This window comes from Notamacropus eugenii, chromosome 2 (genome assembly GCF_028372415.1).
Source record: "Notamacropus eugenii isolate mMacEug1 chromosome 2, mMacEug1.pri_v2, whole genome shotgun sequence".
NCBI classification, from domain to species: domain Eukaryota; kingdom Metazoa; phylum Chordata; class Mammalia; order Diprotodontia; family Macropodidae; genus Notamacropus; species Notamacropus eugenii.
In genome coordinates, this window is record NC_092873.1 from 328,800,747 (window position 1) to 328,824,059 (window position 23,313).

Here is a 23,313-nt window from a genome sequence, read left to right on the forward strand (position 1 = left end):
GTGCTGCTATAAATACTTTTGTACATGTGGAACCCTTTCCCATTTTTATGTTCTCTTGGTGATACAGTCCTAGAAGCGATATTGCTGGGTCAAAGGGTGTGCACATTTTTGTAGCCCTTTGGGCATAAGTTCCAATTGCTCTCCAGAATGGTTGGATGAGCTCACAGCTCCACCAACAATGAATTAGTGTTTCAACTTTCCCACATCCTCTCCAGCATTTATCATTTTCCTGCTTTGTCATGTTTGTCCGTCTTATAGATGTGATGTGGTACCTCAGAGTTGTTTTCATTTGCATCTCTCTAATCAAAAGTGATTTACAGCAATTTTCATGTGATTATAGATAACTTTAATTTCTTCCTCTGAAAATTTCCTGTTCATATCCTTTGACCATTTATCAATTTGGGAATGACTTGTATTGTTTTACATTTGCCTCAGTTCTCTATATATTGTAGAAATGAGGCCTTTATCCCCAAGATTAGCTTTAAAAATTTTTTCCCAATATACTACATCCCTCTGAATTTTGGTTGCATTGGGTTTGGTTGTGCAAAAAGTTTTCAGTTTAATGTAATCAAAATTATCCATCTTGCACTTCATAATGCTTTCTGTATCTTCTTTAGTCAAAAATTTTTCCCTTCTCCATATATCTGATAAATACATTATCCTTTGCTCCTCCAGTTTGTGCATGACATCAATCTTTATACCTAGATCATGTGCCCATTTGGACTTTATTCTTGTGTAGGGTGTCAGGCATGGGTCTGTGCCTAGTTTCTGCCACACTGTTATCCAGTTGTCCCAGCAATTTTTGTCGAACAGTGAGTTCTTATCCCAGAAGCTGGGGTCCTTGGGTTTATCAGACAGGAGATTGTTGTATTCATTGCCTACTGTGTCTTGAGTACCTAGCCTGTTCAATTTGTCTGCCCTTCTGTTTCTTAGCCAGTACCAAGTGGTTTTGATAATTGCTGCTTTATAATACAATTTGAGATCTGGTAGCGCTAGGCCACCTTCCCTAGCATTTCTTTTCATTCATCCCTTTGATATTCTGGATCTTTTGTTCTTCCAGATGAATTTTGATATTATTTTATCTAGCTCTAGAAAGTAATTATCTGATAGTTTAATTGGTATGGCACTGAATAAGTGAATTAATTTAGGTAAAATTGTCATCTTTATTATATTGACTCGGCCTACCCATGAGCAACTGATGTTTTTCCACTTTCTTAGATCTGACTGTATTTGTGCAAAAGTGTCTTGTAATTGTGTTCATATAGTCCCTGGGTTTGTTTTGGCAGGTAGGCTCCCAAATATTTTATAGTGTCTACCCTAGCATTAAATGGGTTTTCTCTTTCTATCTCTTACTGTTGGACTTTGTTATTAATATATAGGAATGCAGAAGATTTGTGCGGGTGTCTCTCACTTTTTTAAAAACAAAATAAACTTACTTATTTTTAGTTTTCAATATTCACTTTCATAAGATTTTGAGTTCCAAATTTTCTCTTCATCTCCCCCCTTCCACCACCCCAAGACAGTATGCAGTCTGATACAGGCTCTACATATACATTCATATTAAACATGTTTTCACATTAATCCTGTTATAAAGAAGAATTAGAACCAATGGGAGAAACCAAGATAAAGAAGAAAAAAAAAGAGATAACAAATACTATGCTTCAGTCTGTATTTAGACCCCATAGTTCTTTTTCTGGATGTGGACAGTATTTTCCATCATGAGTCTTTTGGAGTTGTCTTAGATCTTTGCGTTGCTAAGAAGAGATAATATCTATTAAAGTTAGTCACCTGTATAATGTGGTTGTTACTGTGTATGATGTTATCCTGGCTCTTCTCAGTTCAATCAGCATCAGTTCATATAAGGCTTTCCAGGTTTTTCTGAAGTCTGTCTGCTCATTTTTTCTAATAGCACAGTCACATTTCATTGCATTCATATACCACAACTTGTTCAGCCATTCCCCAAATGATGGCTATCCCCATCATGTTCAGTTCTTTGCCACCACAAAAAGAGCTGCTCCCTGGGAATAGATATTGTTCCTTTTTTTTTTTTTGTACTTGTGCTTCACAGATAGCTTACAGGAGGCATGGGAGTTTTTGATCTCCAGCCTGTAGCTGGTTTACTCTTGATCTGGGCAGATGGGAAGGACAGGGAGACAGCTTCAGAGGGGTTAATAATCTTACTTTATTCTAGTCTGTTCTTCTCAATAGGAGTTGCTGATAATGGTAGCACCAACTTCTACAGCATTCTCTAATCACCCTTCTTGCAGGGGCCAGCTAGAAGCGGGCGGGGCCGGGGGGGGGCAACTACCCCTGTGTCTTGAAGGGGTAAATTGAGACAGGCACAGCATTTCTGCTTGTGCACTTCCCTAAATCCCCTCAGTGAGGACCAGTTGAGGTAAACACAGATTCCCCCTAAGCCTTGTTGGGGGCTGATCAAGGCACACACAGCATTACCCTGTCATATTCCCCTATGCTTTCCCCACTTAGTGACCAGTGCCCACTTGCTTTATAGGGTAACAGACAAAGAACACATATTACCAGCAATAAATAGCCTCGCAAATTTACATTATCTCACTGTTATAATTAACTGTGCAGTTGCAGTGGATGTTTGCAATTTTAAGCACAAATGTTTCTATTATTTATCATTATATAGTGCTGTGCAAGTATGGTGGAGATCTTACAAGTCATGAGCCTGGGAAATAGAGATTGTTTTGGCCATGGATCCTGGGAAACTAATTTCTAAGAAAGAATAACAAAAATTCACTGTAAACAAACTAAAATCAATCTTACATACAACTTGTATTGCCAACACCTAGCCCAGTGCTTGGCACAAAGAAGTTGCCTATTAAATGTTTGTTAATTGGTTGATTGATTAATAGAAGAGTGACCTTGGGCAAATCACTTTGCCTTTCTGACACCCTGTGGTATGAGCAATTTCTCTCTGGGCTATTTTTTCCCTATAAAAGGCAGAGAAACTGGTTGGGAAGTTTCATCAGTGGAATGAGCTTTAGTTTCTTGTACCAATAAAGTCTGAATGCTGAGGCTTGATCCTGTTGATATGGCTTTCTAGTTGCCTAAGGTATTGCCGTGTTGATTGGTCTAGTTTTCCTAAAAAAGCATAGAAGCTTCCCGTGAGACTTAATCAGTACAAGTGACTTAGGTTAGAGTTATTGATCTTAATTTCTAGTTGCTTAGGACGTAAAAGGCCTGCCCATAAGGAGTCAGGGCCTCTTAGACTCATTGCCATCCTGCCCTACACAATCTGTTGACTACTTGTGTTTCTATATACAGACATGGCTATCCTTACTTTCCTTTCCGTGCTATACCTAGGTAAGCCTTTTTCTTTTTTAAAGATGTGTACAACTCTTTTTCAAAAATTTATTTTAGTTTTCAACATTCATTTCCACAAGATTTTGAGTTCCAAATTTTCTCCCCATCTCTCCCCTCCCCCCAAGACACAGTGTATTCTGATCACCCCTTCCCCCAATTTGCCCTCCGATCTGTCATACCCCTCCCTTCCCTTATCCCTATCTTCTCTCTTTTCTTGTAGGGCAAGATAGATTTCTGTACCTCATTACCTGTATTTCTTATTTCCCAGTTGCATGCAAAAACAATTCTCAGCCTTTGTTCCTAAATCTTTGAGTTCCAAGTTCTCCCCCTTCCTCCCTCCCCACCCATCCCCACTGAGAAGGCAAGCAATTCAATATAGGACATACAAGTGTAGTTATGCAAAAGACTTCCATAATAGTCATGTTGTGAAAGACTAATTGTTTCCCTCCATCCTATCCTCTCCCCCATTTATTCTATTTTGTTTTTTAATTTTGTCCCTCCCCAAAAGTGTTTAATTCTAATGACTCCCTCCTCCAATTTGCCCTCCCTTCTATCATTCCCCATACACACTCCACTTATCTCTTCTCCCCTACTTTCCTGTGGTGTAATATAGATTTTCATGCCAAATTGAGTGTGCATGTTATTCCCTCCTTAAGCCAAATGTGATGAAAGTAAGCTTCACTTTTTCCCTCTCACTTCCCCCCCTTTTCCCCTCCATTGAAAAAGTTTTTTCTTGCCTCTTTTCTGAGAGATAATTTGCCCCTTTCTATTTCTCCCTTTCTCCATCGAGTATATTCCTCTCTCACCCTTAATTTTATTTTTTTAGATATCATCCCTTCCTATTCAACTCACCCTGTGCCTGGTCAATATATATATAAAAGCTCTAGTCTTTTCATCAAAAATGCTTGAAAGTCCTCCATTTTATTGAATGATCATTTTTTCCCCTGAAGTATCATACTCAGTTTTGCTGGATAGGTAATTTTTGATTTTAATCCTAGGTCCTTTGACGTCTGGAATATCATATTCCAATCCCTGTGATCCCTTAATGTAGAAACTGCTAGATCTTGTGTTATCCTGATTGTATTTCCACAATACTTGAATTATTTCTTTCTGGCTGCTTGCAGTATTTTCTCCTTGACTTGGGAATTCTGGAATTTGGCTACATAATTCCTAGGAGTTTTTCTTTTTGGATCCCTTTAAGGAGATGATGGGTGGATTCTTTCAATATTTATTTTACCCTCTGGTTCTGGAATATCAGGGCAGTTTTCCTTGGTAACTTCATGAATGATGATGTCTAGGCTCTCTTTTTGATCATGGCTTTCAGGTAGTCCCATAATTTTTAAATTGTTTCTCCTGGATCTGTTTTCCAGGTCAATTGTTCTTCATTGAAGTATTTCACATTGTTTTCTATTTTTTCAGTCTTTTCATTTTATTTTGTAATTTCTTGGTTTCTCATAAAGTCATTAGCTTCCATCTGCTCCATTCTAATTTTTAAAGAACTATTTTCTTCAGTGAGCTTTTGAACCTCTTTTTCCATTTGGCTGATTCTGCTTTTTAAAGCATTTTTCTCCTTATTGGCTTTTTGGTCCTCTTTTTTCATTTGGGTTAGTCTATTTCTACAGCTGTTATTTTCTTCAGCATTTTTGGGGGTCTCTTTTAGGAAACTGTTGATTCACTTTTCGTGATTTTCTTCCATAGCTCTCATTTCTTTTCCCAATTTTTCCTCCACCTCTCTTACTTGGTTTTCAAAATCTTTTGTGAACTCTTCCATGGCCTGAGACCATTGCAATTTATTTAGGAGATTTTGGATGCAGGAGCCTTGACTTTTATGTCTTTCTCTGATGGTATGCATCATTCTTTCTCATCTGAAAGGATGGAAGAAAATACCTGCTCACCAAGAAAGTAACCTTCTAGAGTCTTATTTTTTTCCCCCTTTTTTGGGCATTTTCCCAACCAGTTACTTGACTTTTGAGTCCTTTTTCAAGTGGAGGGTATACTTTAGTGTCCTGTAAGTTCTCTGAGCCTGCTGTGATAAACCTTTCCTGTTGGCCTTCCAGGCTGCCTCTGTGTGGAAATCTCTTTCACTCAGTCATTTTGTGGCTTCTGCTGCTCTAGAATTTGTTTAGAGTAATTTTTTACAGGTATTTTATGGGCTTTGGGGGTAGAACTAAGAGTAGTTCTGTCCTTCTACTCTGCCACCTTGCCTCTGCCTTCCCCTTTTTCTTCCCCCAGCCTCTTTTTTAAAAGACAATTTTATGTCTTTTTTTCTTATCATTTTTTTATTGTGATCATTTTTTTTCTGAATTATGAATCTGAAGCATGAGATGTGTTTGAATCAGGCCCAGCTGGCACTAATCCCAGTTTCCTCATTTGTAATATGATGATGGCCAGGTGTGATGATAATCTCTCTGGCCTGTTTGCTGTGAGTATATGATTTAACTGAATCTTGTCTCTTTAAGCATGAAAAAGTTTCATTTTACTAATTTTGATAAAATATTTAAATTAAAAATATAAACACTGTTAATAAGAAGAATTAAATGAACTTATAAGACAAAGGTAAAATATTATGTTAAGCCTACATCCTTTAGCAAGACTTAACCAAGTATATTCACAAGCTACTAACAAGCAATAAAAATTCTTCTATTCTGTCTTCTCTTTCTGACCTGTCCTTTGACTCATGTTTTTGTTCCTTCTGTATTTTCTTTTTCCAGCAATTCAAATTGTACTTGGTGTTTTTAAAATTCTGTCTCTTCTGATTCTACTGTGCAGCACGTTGTATGAGTCTTTCTGTATTTGTTTGCCTTATATGAGAAATATACCATTCTCATGAAAAGAACTCAAAAACAGGATGGGCAAGGAAAGATGATTTATTTACAAATCCTGGCACATGGGTGCTGCCCACAAAGAGCATACACTCAGACAGATGCCAAAATGAGCCTTTTTATGGGGTTAGTATTTCCTGGTCCTTTTCTTCAGAACTGGGACTGATCCCTGTTCTTCTGAGTTACAGTCTTTCTGGCCCACCCACTACATGTCACTCCTTGATGTGTTCCCTCCTCCCAAACATACTTCAACACAGATTCCTATGATCAGAAAATGAAGGCATAATTTTATGTCAGGTGTGTCAGTTAATATGCGTGAAGGTCATTAGTCATGTGCAATAGTTTGTTTTCCGTGACTCATGCACGAACTGTGGAGTATGAGCCATTCTGCATATCTCACTCGCTCTATCGTCCTTGAGCTAGGAGGCCCAGACCATTTGGGTGCTCTTCTCTACCTTTCTTAGCAACTCCCTGTATGGCAATGTCTGAGGAAGCAGGACTCCTACTCTCTTTTTCTCACACTTTATATTTACCATTTTAATGGTACTGTCATATTGAATTACATGAACATACTACAGTTTATTTAATTATTCAGTAATTATTGGACATAAATGTTATGAATAAAATACTTGAAAAATTCATTTTCTACTTCGCTTCTTAAATAGGGTATATCAAAAGTAACCTAGCATCATCATTTTTAACAACAACAACAACCAACAACAATAGTAATTTCAGTATAGATAGACATAGGGATAGAAAATGGATCTGTGACTTCATTAGTCTAAGAAACTCCTGGGTGAGAAAATTGCCTTTACCAATGTAGGTTGGCACCTTTTCCACAACTTAACATGCTGTAGAATTGCCTGGAATGCTGAAAGATTAGATGATCAGACAATTAGTGTTAAAAGTAGGACTTCTCTACACTTCTTTCTAGTGCTGAGGCCAGTTTTTTATTCTTTGCACCATATGATATGTCATGTGCACATAATATAATAATGACTTTGAAGATTGTTGAGTGGATAGAGTAGTTGACTTCTACAGTAAATGGCTCTAGACTCCTGCAATTTGGATTTGTGTTTGATTTTTGTAGTTTATTAGAACTACATACAAAATAAAGTCTAAATGAAGGTCTGAGAAATGTCTCTGAGGGAAAATGCATTAATTTTATTGCATGGACTGCGTGACCTTTATTTTAGTTTCTTAGAAGCCTATTAAAAAAAAATTCTGAGGGGGCACAGAGCCTAGATGGTGGAGTAGAAAGGTGTACATACTTTAGTTCTTCCCCCACAATCCATAAAATACCTGTAAAGAAAAACTTTCAGCAAATTCTAGTGCAGCAGAAGCCACAGAAAGACAGAGTGGAGGAGATTTCTAGTCCAGGGTGACCTGTAAGGCTGACAGGAAAGGTCTGTTGCACCGGATGCAGAGTAGAGCCCTGCCCAACCTCGGCCATGACTTTGGGAGGAGCAGGACCAGAGCAGGCTTTGGGGATGAAATTCCCAGAAGCAGCAATGATTTGTAGATCCCTAAACCCACAGATGCCCAAGGTCAGCGAGAGGACTTTTTCAACCTGAGTGTGAAGGGAGCATAGTCCACCCCTGACCCCAGCACAAGGCGACCACAGAAGCTGGACAGCTGAGGCTTCTGGAGACTGCTGTAAGCAGGTGGCAGCTGGTACCCACGGTTCCATTGTTGGAGCACTGAACATAAAGCCCCTGGGGGAATTGAGAAGCTGATCTGAATCTCAGCCCTGAGCATGATCCTGGGGTGAGCAGGAGCACTGGGACCCTCCTCTTGACAAAGGATTCAGAAGTCAAGTAACTGGCTGAGAAAATGCCCAAAAAAGGGAAAAAAAAATAATACCATAGAAGGTTACTTTCTTGGTGAACAGGTATTTCCTTCCATCCTTTTGGATGAGAAAGAACAAAGCATACTTTCAGACAAAATCAAGGCTTCTATATCCAGTACCTCCAAAATGAATGTGCAATGGGCTCAGGCCATGGAAGAGCTTACAAAGCAAGTCAGCAGCTTGCTAAAGGAGACCCAAAAAAATGCTGAGGAAAATAACCCCCCTTAAAAATAGGCTATCTCAATTGGAAAGAGGTCCAAAAAGCCAATGAGGAGAAGAAGGCTTTAGAAAGCAGAATTAGCCTAATGGAAAAGGAGATTCAAAAGCTCACTGAAGAAAATAGTTGTTTAAAAATGAGAGTGGAGCTGAGGGAAGCTAATAAATATATGAGAAACCAAGAAGTTGCAAAACAAAAGAAAAAGGGATGAAAAAATAGAAGATAATGTGAAATATCTCATTGGAAAAACAACTGACCTGAAAAATAGATGCAGGAGAGACAAAATTATGGAAGTACCTGAAAGCCATGATCAAAAAAAGAGCTTAGACATTATCTTTCATGAAATTATCAAGGAAAAATGCCCTGATATTCTAGAACCGGAGAGTAAAATAAATATTGAAAGAATCCACCAATCACCTCCTGAAAGAGACCCTAAAAGAGAACTTCTAGGAGTATTGTGGCCTAAGTTCAGAGTTCCCAGGCCAAGGAGAAAATATTGCAAGCAACTAGAAAGAAACAGTTTGAGTATTGTGGAAATACAATCAGGATAACACAGGATCTGGCAGCTTCTACATTAAGGGATCGAAGGGCTTGGAATAGGATATTCCAGAAATCAAAGGAACTGGGATTAAAGCCAAGAATCACCTACCCAACAAAACTGAGTATAATACTTCAGGGGAAGAAATGGTCATTCAGTGATATAGAGGACTTCCGCGCATTCTTGAGGAAAAGACCAGAAGAGAAAATTTGACCTTCAAACACAAGAATGAAGAGAAGCATGAAAAGGTAAACAGGAAAGAGAAATCATAAAGGACTTTCTAGAGCTGAACTGTTTACATTCCTACATGGAAAGATAATATGTGTAACTCTTCAGACTTTTCTCAGTATATGTGTAGGTGGAGGGATTATAAACACACACACACACACACACACACACACACACACACATATAGACAGAGAGCACAGGGTGAGTTGAATCAGAAGGAATGATATCTAAAAAATAAAATTAAGGGGTGAGAGAGGAATATATTGGGAGGAGAAAGGGAGAAATGGCATGGAGCAAACTATCTCATAAAAGAGATAAGAAAAATCTTTTTCAATGGAGGAGATAAGGGAGGAGGTGAGGGGAAAGGTGAAGCTTACTCTCTTCACATATGGCTTAAGGAAGGAATAACATGCTTACTCAACTTGGTATGAAAATCTAGCTTATACTACAGGCAAGTAGCAGAGAAGCGGACAAGTGGGGTGAGGGGGAAGGGAGGGCAAATGGGGGAAGGGAATAATTAGAAGTAAACACTTTGGGGGAGGAATAAGGTCAAATGGGAAAATAGAATAAATGGGGGACTGGGTAGGATGGAGGGAAATATAGTTAGTCTTACACAGCATGACTATTATGGAAGTCTTTTGCAAAATCACACCTATATAGCCTGTATTGAATTGCTTGCCTTCTCGGTGGGGATGGGTGGGGAGGGAAGAAGGGAGAGAAGTTGGAACTTAAAGATTTAGGAACAGAGGTTGATAATTGTTATTGCATATGACTGGAAAATAAGAAATATAGGTAATGGGGTATAGAAATCTATCTTGGCCTTCAAGAAAAAAGAGAAGATGGCATAAGTGAAGGTTGGGGTGTAATAGAAGGGAGGGTACATCGAGGGAAGGGGTGATCAGAATGCACGGTGTTATGGGGTGGGGGGAGAGGAGAGATGGGGAAAAAAATTGGAACTCAAAATTTTGTGGAAATGAATTTCGAAATCTAAGAAGAAATAAATAAAACTATAAAGAAAATGCTGACTTCTTGGCCATATTCCAGATCACTAAGGTTTCCTGAAATGTGACCTACAGATAGAAAGGTGTTACGAAATGCAAGGTTAGTGTGTCCAAGGGACAAACCTTTGTAAATTTTTTCCATTTTTGTTTTCTTTTAAATAGCGCTCTATAACATAGCACTACAGTGTTTATAAAGGGATTTTTCTGTAGCTTTTTTTATGTGAATATTTAAATTAGCCCTTGTCTTCACGTAGAGTACATTTTGCTATTAGAGCTGTCTACTCATATTACACTAAAAGTCTGGCAGACATTCTGATTACAATTTTCTTAGATTTTTCTTCTAATTAGTTGTCTTCTTTTACTTCCTGTACCTGTTGTCTTCCTCATTGAACTTAGACTATGTGTCTGAGTTGTTATAGTGTTGATGGGAAAGCATATGATTAATTCCCTACTCACTTTTATTAGTGCCATTCTATCCCAGTGCAAGTCTTCCAAGCCCAGCCAAATTATGACAGTATCACTGTGGCAGGTGTTCACTGCATGGTATACTTACGTTTATATCATTGAAAAGCTTGTAACCTTTTTAGGTATTCTTGAATTATGCTGCCATTTTCTAAACACTTGACATCTTTGAATGAAAATAGTGTTGGTGTGAAAACAAAGCCAATCTTTGAGATATGTTTTCAGTGTCTAGACCCAGAATACATAATTTTTTAGCTTTCCAGAATAAATCTTTGATGAATTGGCAATGGATTCTCTCTCAGTTTTTGTATGTTCACAATGTAAAGAGATGACCTAGGATTTCTGCAATATATTTCTGTATATCTCTGTGTATTTTTGCACTAATATATGTGTTTTTCTCAGATACTTTCATAAATTGTATTAAAATTATATATTAAAACGTTAACAATGCTAAGGTTTTTTTGATAGATTTAATATCACTCTGAATTTAAAAAATGGTAATAGGTGGTTGGTGATTTCTTCAGATAACTTATTAAAATCTTTTATTACCCAAAGTAAATCCATCTTTAAGGTTAATTTTTATTTTAACTTGGTTTAATTGTAAATCATTCCATGACAAAATTGAATGGTGCCATTAAAAAATATACTTTCAGAATAAGCAATAGTTTTCTAGCTATTTTAAATGTTTATTGTTTATTGTTCATTAGTTAAATAACCTGGTATGTTGAAAATAATTTTCAATTTTTTTTTTTTTAATACAGGCAATGGGATGAGCAGTTGGATCCTCGACTAAATGCAAAACAGAAGGAGGCTGTTCTGGCTATTACCACCCCACTTTCAATACAGCTGCCTCCTGTTCTTATCATTGGTCCCTATGGGACAGGCAAAACCTTTACTCTAGCTCAGGCAGTCAAGCACATTCTCCAACAACAGGATACTAGGTGAGATAGTGGTATAGAAATTTAGATATTTAGTTAGCAATATAAATAGCAAATTTTTTCACCTTAAATACTAAGGGAAGGCCAGTATAAGGTAGAACAAAAATTCTTTGAGCTTAAAAAATTTTTTCAGTATTTTGGTGGCATTAATGTTTAATCATTCTTAGAATTATCTATTTTTAAAAAAGTTTTCGGTACAGAGAGTAATTGCATTTAAATAGTTAAGAAAGCTCTCCATTGTATATTTAAAATTATGATATGAGTTAGATCTCCATTCTGCTATTGCATGTATTGTATTATATATAATATATTATTATCTTACATGAAAGCTTTTAGAAGTAATTTGTTGTAAAATGTAATTCTTTTGATGGTTTAAAGATGAACATAATTTCATAAAAGCTTCATTAAATCATATATCATGGAGATTAGTGCACAGTTTCAGAGAATTATATGGAAAGATGGCCACTGTCTGCTTTTTTTTGGATATTTTACTACTTTGATTGTTTTGTGTTTTATCATTCTTTTTATTTGCACCATTTATTCCAGCAGGATTCTCATTTGCACCCATTCTAATAGTGCTGCTGATCTCTACATAAAGGATTATTTACATCCATATGTAGAAGCAGGCAATCCCCAGGCGAGACCTCTCAGGTATTTTTTAAGGCTTATTATATATCTATAAACATACCTTTATTATTCTTAAGAAAAGGTGTCTATAAGATAATTTCAATAACTTTGAAAAATTTAAATATTTATTGGCATTTGAAAGTTTGGAGAAACAATTTGAAAGGATTTGAATTTAGTGAAAAGTTTTAAAACATTTTACAATTTTTTTCCATACCTAGTAAAGACATCCTTTTTTAAGTTTTACTTATGTGAAAATGTCTTTTCTATTTGAGGAGAGTTTAATATACTCCTCTAAAAGCTACTATGATAAAATATAATAAATATTAGTTGTATTTTAAAATATTGTAATGTATTTGGCATGTGCCAGTCATGCAGTAATATTTATGAAAGTAAAATTGGAATGGTGAACCTTACAAGAAATCATCATAGAGGTTATGCATTAGAGAACCATGAAGAGTAAAATGTTTTTTGTTATTAAATGCACTTACTTTGTTATTTGAAAGATTTATCCAAAGTTTTGGAAAGAAAGTGGCACAAGGATTTAAGGTAGAGACAGGAAGCCCTTTGAATATATATAAATGCAAGACATTTAAATGTGGGTATAAATTTATTAGAGATGAAATAATCCTTTTCTTTAGAAAGCAAAATAGAATCACCAAACTATTTATTATACCATTTGCTTTCATTATATCTTAAATTAGTGTTTAGTTTTATCATCTTACATACTAATATGCCATGCCTTGTGTTGTTTGGATTAAATTATTGATTACAAATTGATTTTCAATCATAACTCTAAGCCATAATTCACAAATTTTTGTTTTTATATGAAAATTGAGCAAAAAGGTGATATTAAGCAAAATTATTCATTTAGTAACTATGGTAGTATTTTTAATGATTTATAATTACATATAAACAGTGAAAGTGGTGGTATCCATTATATTGATTCTTGTTGCTCTCTCTAAATATAATTCTGAAAGATACAATAAACCAAGTAATTGCCTTTAAGTATCTTATGCTTACATTTTATTGAAAACAGTTTAGTGAAGCAAGATTTATGATGGGATAATATTATGCTTACTCTGAGAGATAGGATGACTTCATTTCCTCAAGTCAAATGAATTTTGGTAGAAACCATCTTTTTGTGAATGTTTTTTCTTTAATAAATATATTTTTCTGTGAAACACAGAAGATCAATGACATTGGCATGCTTCTAGAAGTAATATTAGAATCTCCAAAGTTCTGGTGACTTTGGATATGAAACTTTTGAGGTTCATTTCTGGGTATGGCTGTTATTGTTTAGCACATATGATACTGGGGCATATGGCCTCCTAAATTTACCTTGACTTACCATGATTTGTCATTTCTTTCCTTAAGTATTAGGAGATGTGATTGGACTTACACTGCATTCAAGTCTGCTAGATAGGGAGCAGAGGTCTAAAAGCTGTCCTGTTTATATATCTATTATATTCCATATATAGGGACCTGTACATTTGTAGGGAAAATTGAATAGTTGCCCCCAAATCCTAAAAAACTCTGCCACGGTTTGGGAGAAGCATCTAAAAATATTGAAATGAAAACCCAATATCTTACCTCTTACTCGAAAGCAAATAAAGTTATGAAAAGTAAATAAAATGAGATGTAAGACTTTGAGAAATTTTATAAAATTGTTTTCAAACATATGTCAAGTCAGTAGAACTAAGTATTGCGGTATAATTTCAAAGTATGCAAGAAGGCCTGTTTTTCCCAAAGCATTTCTTTTATGGTATCCCAGATTCTTGCCATTACGGTTGCTGTTTTAACAAAAACCTAAGTATTTTTGGGAAGGTCCTCTTAAAATTCGTTTCCTCAGAAGGATAGCAAGTTAAATGATTGGGATTTATTGTTGGGTGTTATCACATTGGTTTGGGGTTTGTTTATTAATTTCCCTATAGATAAGATACTGTTGGGGAATGACTAGGGGAGAATTTTATTTGGGGAGGTGAATGTAGGTAAAGATTAAGAACATGGAAGACAGATAGGTTGCCCTAGAGAAGATACACAGTAGGAGGGGTACTAGGTGCTTAGGGTTTGGCTGGGTAGTGGACAGTTTTGCTTGGGGGCAGATCTTTGTAGACTGAACACATCATCAATATAATAACTGCTGTTGGCTTGTACAGATAATATAAATAATGTAGTTAGAATGCCAACAGGGATACAGGAAAAAAATTGTTCAAAATGCTTTTGGATGGACCTTTTTAGAAAAAGCTGTATTATTTTTAATGTCAGTTTACATTATTAGTGTCAGAATTTTTTTAAAAAATGAAATATGTAGAACAATTGTTTTGGTTGGTTACATGTGATATTTGAGATCAGCATCTGGTTGTGGCTGAATTTGTAGTAGAGCTTTGTATATTAAGAAAAATATGCGTTCCTTGATTTTGTGTGCATGACTTTTTGGGTATGACTATGGATAGGTTTGTATATGTTTAACTGTTTGCTTTGCTTGGTGCAGTTATGTGCTTTATAATTTTTCTCTGCAGTTATTTCCCCTGATTTGCAATATTTCATGTACAGTGGAATAGATATATACATATTTCCAGGGCATGTCTTATTTTAAAATTAAGTGAAATCTTTGTGAAACATGTGAATAGATATGCTTTTGGAAAATATGTCACTTGTACACCTTACACTACTTAAAAATGTTTTTGGAAGCATTTTTAACAATCATATGGATACTATAGCTTTAAATGCAGAACAAAATGAAAGTGTAGAAGATCTCAATTTTTATTCATGAAAAGAATATTATCTTTTAAAGAAAATAGTCCATATAATTCAGTTTGGCCATAATGTCAGTTGAATAATCATAATTAATCAGTGGAAAGTTGATTGATGTCCAGAGTAAATGTGAAAATACAGATTGAGAAATTTAAATGAATTATTATTGAGAAATAAGGCCTCTTTGGTACAAGAAATTTGGAATGAAATTTAACGGCTAATTTTTTTTCAAAGATATTTTCATTTATTTTAAGGGTATTCTTGGCCAGACATTCTTTCTAGATATATTCTCCTAGAGAGTTATAATACTTATTTTAGATGTATTAAAGAAAAGAAAAACCAAGATTTATTCACCTTTATAAGAAATTTTTACACATTTAATGTTCTCTGCCTGAAGTGTTTCTTGTAAATTTTGATACAAAATCTACAAATGGTTACATCACATTAATTCAAATTTCCTAATGAGTTGGTTTGTTTATATATTTTATGCTTCCAATGCAGGTGGGCCCCAGTTTAAGAAAACTTATAAAAAATTTAAAAATTTAAAATTTATAAAACAGGTAAATTAGGCAGTTATACATATCAGAAGTATTATCAGCTTTTAAAAATTAAGTATAGAATTCCTGCATTATATTTAACATAAAGCTGACTATCCAACTTTTTAGAACTATGTGTATTGCATAATGTGAAGTACACATATGTTCATCTGAAAGGTTACCCTTGTTTTTGATGCTTCTTATTAAAAGATTTATTGATGCTTTCCCCCTCATCACTGTCATTTCCTAATGACTCTGTTTCCCCTTCCTCATCCCCTTGAACTCATTTTCTTCTATCTCCTGATATACTAACACTTCATAGTTCACCAGTATGGTTTGAAAATGAAGCATGTTCGTTAAATTTACTTCTTTTCTGTTTTTAGTTTTTGTTATTAAAATGTGGATAAAATGCTAAGTCTTAAAGAATTCTATCATCCACATTTTCCTACTTTGTCAAAAGCATTAAAAATAAAGAATACTTGAGAACAGAAACTATAGATATATTCATTTCCAAATTCCCTTGTTTCACAGATAAGAACATTTTTTAGTTCCTTTGATGACTCTCATGTCATATGGCAAAAAGAAGATAAAAGTGTCATTTTCTTCCAATTTCCTTCTCACTTAGGACTTTAACCTTATTCTTATTATTCAATGTCTTGATTGTTTTGAGTAAGCATGTCTCTAATACTTACAGAATGCTACTGCCAGTGTACATCTGCTTTCAGTCCTTTGGGAATTAGTCAGGTAGACAGAAACATAACTGTTAACATGTAGAATATAAGTTAGTAAGTAGTAGTCCATGGCAGCAGAGAACCAAAAACTGGTTAATGAAAAAAATAGAGGGGTTCATACCTTTTAGAAAGGACATTAACAAACTACTCTTTGTTTACAGCAGAGCAGCCATGATAATAGGGTTGGACCATATGCCATAAGTTGAAGTTGAAGTAACTGGTGAAATTTAGCTTTTATAAGAAATAAAGATTTTTTGGTGGAGGAGAAATAGTGGAGAACATGATTGATGTCTTCAAGTTTTTGAAGTATTGTTATAGACTAGGGGTCCACAGGAAGTTGAAAAAGGAAGAGGAGTGATTGGAATTCTCAGAGAGGAGAATTTTGACTTGGTGTTAGAAAAAATATTTCCTAATCATTAACACTATCTAGAAGTTTTCATGAACTGCCTTGGGTAATAGCATGGTTCTCCTTACTGGAGGTTGTCAGGTAAATACTAGATTATCATTTGGGAATATTGTACAGGGTATTCCTAGTCAGAAATAGTTTGGGCTAGATGACCTCTGATCCTTCTAGTTCTAGGTTCCATAAGTCTGTGAATTGTAATTGATTGTGAGAATCAGATTACTGTGAGAATGCTGGAAAAACTTTTCCATATGAAATGTAGAAGACTCATTGGTGTGATTGTCTTTCTCTTCATAATAGAACCTGTGATTTTTTTTTTTAAAGTCTGTTACATTTTCTGTTTATTTTTTTGGTAGACATTTATTTGTTCTTTTTAAAATGCATATTATACCACACTGTACTAAATATTACATTATCTGCTGTAATCTAATGGAGTACAAGATTCAACTTTTTTTGGGTCAATGCTGACATCCACTTAGCCAAGAGTAGGACTTGGGAATTTATAATTGAAAGAGACCCTTAGAGGTCCTCTATGATGAGGCCCTCATTTTTTACCAATGATGAAATTTAAGTATATAATACATTCTCTTCACTGGATTTCAATTTTGCAGATCTCATCTCCTTATTTAAGCTCTCATCCTAATATCTTACCATATATTATTGGACAAGTGTCTCAACTTGGTCACCAAGAATTAGGTTTGAATATAGAAAAAAGAGATACAGCTTAATGGTTATGTTTTCTTGACTTTAAGAAAATAGAATACAGGTTATTTGTCCTGTTGTATGAAGACTTATGATAATTTGAAAGAATCTCTTTAAAGTTGTATTTTAGAATCGTAGGAAGAGACCCTAGAAATTATCCAATTTAACACTCCTCCCCTACCCCCACCTCTACACGTGAGGAAAATTGAGGCTCAGAGTAACCAAGTGACCCTCCCAAGATCACTTGTACTAAATATTAAAGTCTGGATTGGAATCCAGATCCTCTGAATCCATATCCATCATTCTTTCCACCCTAAATAGATGAATGATTCCAGAATTCTCTTTTCTCACTTGTAAAATCTGTATATCAGACCAAAATTGTGTGTGTGTGTATATTATTAAACTATTAGAACAATTGTAAACACACATGTACGCACATATGTCTCTATTGTCTCTATCATCTCTCTCTCTCTCTCTCTCTCTCTCTCTCTCTCTCTCTCTCTCTCTCTCTCTCTCTCTCTCTCTCTCTCTCTACCTACCTACCTACCTACCTACCTACCTACCTACCTACCTACCTTTTTAATCTATCTGTTTCTTCTGATAACCAATCATCAGGCACCTATTGAATCCTTACTTTGTGCCTAGTATTGTGCTAGCTATTGTCTGGGAGATTGAGGAAGGGGTGGTGCAAAGAATGCAGAAGAAGTAGAAGACATTCCTTCCCTTCTGTCCCCAAAAAGTTTATGTACTGGCTGAGAAAATAGAATTAACATATGTGAAATGGAGAACAGTTGAAATCTTAAACAGTGGTACTATTAATATAATAAGAGTTACAGTAATACAATAAAAATTCAAAGAAGAAAGGTCATTCAGGTAGACTGGAAAGGTAAGCTGGAGTAGTTAGAGATGGCTTGATGGAGGAGAGTAGAACTTGAATTGTCTTAGAGATTGAGCAGGCCCTAAGAATAATGAAGGAAGAAGAGCGTTGTAAGTACAGGAATCACACTTTCCTTATCCTCAACAGTGGACTCCTACTCTTACCCTCTACCTTCTTTATTACTATTTCAGGCTGTTGAATATCTGGAAGAAAACAAAACAAAACAGAAAACCAGTGGACTAGGGTTATTACAATTAATGTTATCTAACAACTAGGCCCTCAATGTTACTTAGAAACTTTTTATTCAATTCTGTTTGACTTTCCATAGAAAGCAGGTGTTACAAGCCTTTTTCTCTGCTCTTAGACTCTCAAATCCATCTTTCCTCACTTTTCTCAGCAGATGACCTTACCCTCACTTCACAGAGAAGATGGGGTATCTCTGGTCCGTGTTCTCATTTTCCATCTTCCAAACTTCAAAATTCTCCACATCTTCACCCATTCTCATTTACTCCAGTCTCAGGATGAGATGATTGTCAAGGATAAGCTCTCTACTTGTGTACTTAGGCTGATCCTTGATTTGTCCTTTTGTCTTTTTTTCTCTTCTTTTCTGTTGGCACATTCTCCAGTTCACAGACATTCTCAGGTCTTTCCTATCCTTGAAAAAATAATTGCTTTTAAACTTATTGTCTGCTCAAGCTGTTGTCCTATATTTCTCTTACCTTTCACTGAAAAACTCTTAGAAAGAATAGCTTCTAGTTGCTCCCTCTGCTTCTCCACTTGTTCATTCCTCATCTTCTTGTAATCTGATCATGTCATATCATTTTCAAATCACATACATCCTTGAATAAGTCTTTCTTCCACTTCTTGCACATAATATATCTTTTATCAGTTGGTAATATGCTGTTTCCTACTTATGCTGACCGTGTGTCTAAGTCCTTTGGGTTATTGAGTTTTAGATCTTCACAGGTCATGGTATTCCATAATTTATAGCTATAGAGTATCACCAGAAGAATATGATTATTAAAAAAGGGCTTTTGTGACAGGGAGCAGCTTGAGATCAATGAAAAATGCTGTGAGGTTTCCTAAATCAGATCCAGCCTCATATCTGCTTCCTATTAATTTCTAGACCCAGCTCATTGTCCACCTTCAGTGGGTATCAAATAAGAGAGTACCTGTAAAGTACTTACAGTAATGCCTAGCTGTTAATGCCCCTCCCCTCCCCTCCCATTCTCCCCTCCTCATCTCCCCTCCCCTCCCCTTCTCTCCTCCCCTCCTCTCCTCCCCTCCCCTCATCTCCTCCCTCCCCTCATCTCCTCCCTCCCCTCCTCTCCCCTCCCATTCTCCCCTCCCCTCCCCTCCCCTCCTCCCCTCTTCCCCTCTCCTCCCCTCCTCTCTCCCTCCCCTTCCCTCTCCTCCCCTCCCCTCTCCTTCTCCTTCCCATCCTTTCCCTACCCTCCACTCCTCTCCCCTCCCCTCTCCTCTCCTCCTTTCCTTCTCTGTGGTTTATGCACTGATGGATAAATTTGATGGACTATCTGGCCAATTTCATGTCACAGTCTACATAATAGGCATTTCTCCCTCAATTTGATTTTTCCTCTTTGGATTACCAATCAAATTTATTTTGAGTGATTATGCATTTCATTAAGGAGTCTCTGTAGTACTTTGAAACTTAGTGCTATTAACACAGTACCATCCACAGATTGGAGCTTCTCTATGACCAAGCCACCCATGGGCAATCCCTCTTTCATTTTGACTTTGTATAGGATTTCCTCCATCGTAGTGCTGAATGCTTTTGGCTAGCATATATTTCCCTATTTTATTCTTTATTTTCATATTGATGATTAGAGGATTATTGAACTATTGTGTCTGTGGAGTCCATTATGATCATAAATGTATGAGAACCACCTCACTGGAGAAAGCCTTTAATGCTGTGTTTTGTTTTGCATTACCAAATAACAATAGTTTTTTTGGTAATTAAAAAGCAGCAAATGCATATTAGCTATACTTCAGTCACACCTGACTGTGGAGATATAGTCTAATATGGAAAATTATTTTCAAAAACTTGCCTAATCCTTCTCATGTTTTCGTCAAAGATACTGTTGATGTGTATATAGATTTTTCTTAAAGGAATTTAACGAAGATGAGAGAAGGTAGGCAGATGGCATTTATTGATATTTTGGTCATTTTTTTGTAATACGCATATTATTTTTTCCAGTTGTCTGATATCTTCCCTCTTTTACATTGATCCCTAAAGCTTTCAAAATATTTTGGTCCAGCTACTCTTCCTGTCTTTGTTGCCTTTAGTGCCACTTTCCCTTCCTTATATAGCAGATCATGGACTAAAGTGTTACAGGACAAGTATGGTGGTTTCACTGTCTTTGACAATGAAAATAGTTTATTATAAAAATACCAACACATCTGTTTCATTTTTCATCTGTTTGTTGTCTTCCTTCCAGTTTCAACTGTGAATGCTCTTGGGATGATCTGGCTTAGTTGGGCTTCACACCAAGGTTTCTGCAGACTTGGTTTTCCCTCCACCACTCTTCGCTGTTTTGTGAGGTGATACTGCTCATAATCTTCCACCATCCTCTTCTGTAACATTTGGCAAATAAGTTGATATTCTAGACCAGTGTTACCCTTACCTGCCATGTCTAATTATTTTATGGCTGGAACAGTTTCTAGGTTCTTTTAGCTTCCCTGTGGTGATTGATTTATATCAGTTAATCTTCTATAGGAAGTGATAATAAATCATGCCATTATCTTTTCCTTTGTTTTCCATTTTTTGTGCCAGTATTCTGACTCAACCTAACCAGTGCCTTCTGACTTCCTCCTAAGTAAGTATTTGTGACATTCAGATATGAGGCTTCTAAACATCCTACAGACTTAGGATTTCTTAATGCTAAAACATATTTTTCAACATTTTTTACCTGTATCTGCTATCCCATTGAGTATCAGTTTAATTTAGGCTATTAATAAATTTTTTTGTAGAATATTTCTAAGTTTTTTTTCTCTGAACTGAGGGAAGCCTAAAGATACAGATTTCTTCATGGTGGTCTTTTTTTGCATGTGCCTTTGGGTGCTTGATGAAATAATTCTATCAGCTCTTTTATTTGCTTTTTCAAAGAGAACCTATAAGCCATTTTTTAACTTAGTGGCAACTTCCTTGTGCCTTTTGACTTCATTTATAATGAAAATATTTATCAGTATGGAGCAGTTCCTCTGGTTCAGCTTGTTGGTCATTGAACTGAGATCTCACATTTTGAGTTTTAATAGTTAAATTATGTTTGTAGATGGTTTAAATTCTTAGTCCTCTGCCTGCCTTTTCCTCCAATTTGACACCACAGCATTACTGCAGAAATGGAAAGGGGTTGCACATGACTTCTTTATTTCTTTGTTTCATGAGTCACCATTACCATGTAATCATATAATGTCTATTCAGATTATGTCAAGTCTCTTTGTACTCTAGGTTGGCTTTATGCACTAGTATAGTTTTGTTTTCTTTTGTTTTTTTGTTTGTTTTTGTGGTGGTGGGACATACCTGGAAGATTTCTAGTTTGGTAGTTCGTGAGATATCTTGTGCTCTATTGACTTAGCATATGAGAACCTAGAATCACCTCTGTGCCAAGATAAGGTATTCAAGTAGAACTTTTGTGGATTTTATAAACTTAGAAATATTCAAAATTTATTAAAAAAATACATAATTTGATTTATATTCCCTTTTTCTAAAATCCTATGGGGTTTTTTTTTTAATGATTAGGAGTAAACTTAAAACATCATAGATTATAAGAGAGTATGCCTTATGAAATCTTGGAGCTGGAAGGGACTTTAGAGATTGGCTTATCTAACCACCTCACTTTTCAGAAGAATCAGAATTAAAGAATTTGGAAGTTGAAAGGAACCTCAGTAGCCATCTAGTCCAACTGGTACCAAAAAGGAATCTACATTATAACATACTTGATAAATCTAGCCACTGTTTGAAGACTTCAAAGAAGGAAGAATGCATCTCTCCAAGTATCCTATTCCACTTTTGGATGACTCTAATTGTTAGGAATGTTTTTTTGATATCAAGACTAAATTTTCCTCTTCAATTTCAAACCATTACTCCTGATTCTGTTCTTTTGGGCCAAAAAAGGCAGATATAATTCCTTGTCTATGTGACAGTCTATGCTAGTTTGGACATAGCTGTCATGCCCCTCTTGAGTCTCCTTTTTTTTCTCCAGGCTAAATACCCCTAGTTTCTTCAATGATCCTAATATGACATGAATTTAAGACCATTCTTCATCATCCTAGTTGCTCTCCTCTAGTTGTTTTCCAGTTTTTTCTTCAACAGTGATGTCCTGTACTGAATATAAATATATTAAATGAGATTTGACAAAGGCAGAATACAGAGGGACTATTGCCTCTGATTCCATGAAGTTATGCCTCTTAATACAGCCTACAGTTTTATGAATTGTTTGTTTGCCCTATCAAACTCTTGATTCTTTCTGTCCTCCATAGGCTTAAGTGCTTACTAAGTGCTGGGCACTTGCTATGTACTGTTCTTGTTTGTTCTTTTTTCTTGAAGAGGTAATACCCAGAAAGGCAAAACACAAAACCAATTCCTGCCCTTAAGGTGCTACATAATAATTAGGGAGACAGTATGTAAACAAATGACATATACAAAATAAATACACTGTAGTAGGTAAGGAATCTTAGAGGGGGAGACTTAAGTGAATGGTCAGTGGGGGAACTAGGAAGGTCTCCTATAAAAATTAGTATTTGACTTTACTCTTGAAAGAAGATAGCCCCATCAATAGAGATGAAAAGGGAGAGTGTAACAGGTAAAGGCTAGAGTCAGTGCAGTCATGTAGAAAGGAGATGAAGTGTCATGTCTGAAGAAAAAAACATAGGCCAGTATGAATACATGGGAGGTAAGTAAAATGTAAATTCCGTAAAGATTACAAGGGACCAAGTTATAAAGAGTTTTATATGTCCAGGGGATATTGTATTGATCCTGGAAGTATTAGGCAACCTCTGGAGTTTATTGAATAGAGGGTGATGTGGCAGACATATGCTTTAAGGAAATTATTTTGGTGACTGAATGGAAGATGGATTAGAGTGGAAAGAGACCTGAGAAAAGAAGACAATTTAGAAGACTATTGTAATAGTTCAGATCAGGGATGATGAAAGTCTCTGTGAAGGTTGTGGTTGTATAAGTGGAAAATGGAAATATATATGAAAGATTATGTGAAGGTAATAATGACAAGATTTGATGGTGAATTAGACATGGAGGAGAATGCCAAGAATGGGAGACAGCCT

General features: G+C 35.8%; 1 protein-coding gene across 7 annotated transcripts in view; it reads left to right on the forward strand.

Annotated features, from left to right (window-relative positions):
- HELZ (helicase with zinc finger) overlaps positions 1-23,313 on the forward strand; it is a 249,829-nt gene that overhangs the window by 121,566 nt on the left and 104,950 nt on the right. For 6 of the 7 annotated variants that reach the window (XM_072645466.1, XM_072645464.1, XM_072645469.1 and 3 more), the window contains 2 exons: positions 11,209-11,388; positions 11,932-12,036. In XM_072645466.1, coding sequence (XP_072501567.1) covers positions 11,209-11,388; positions 11,932-12,036 — 285 coding nt within the window. The remainder of the gene's footprint in view (positions 1-11,208; positions 11,389-11,931; positions 12,037-23,313) is intronic. The other variant, XM_072645471.1, reaches the window with a different exon arrangement.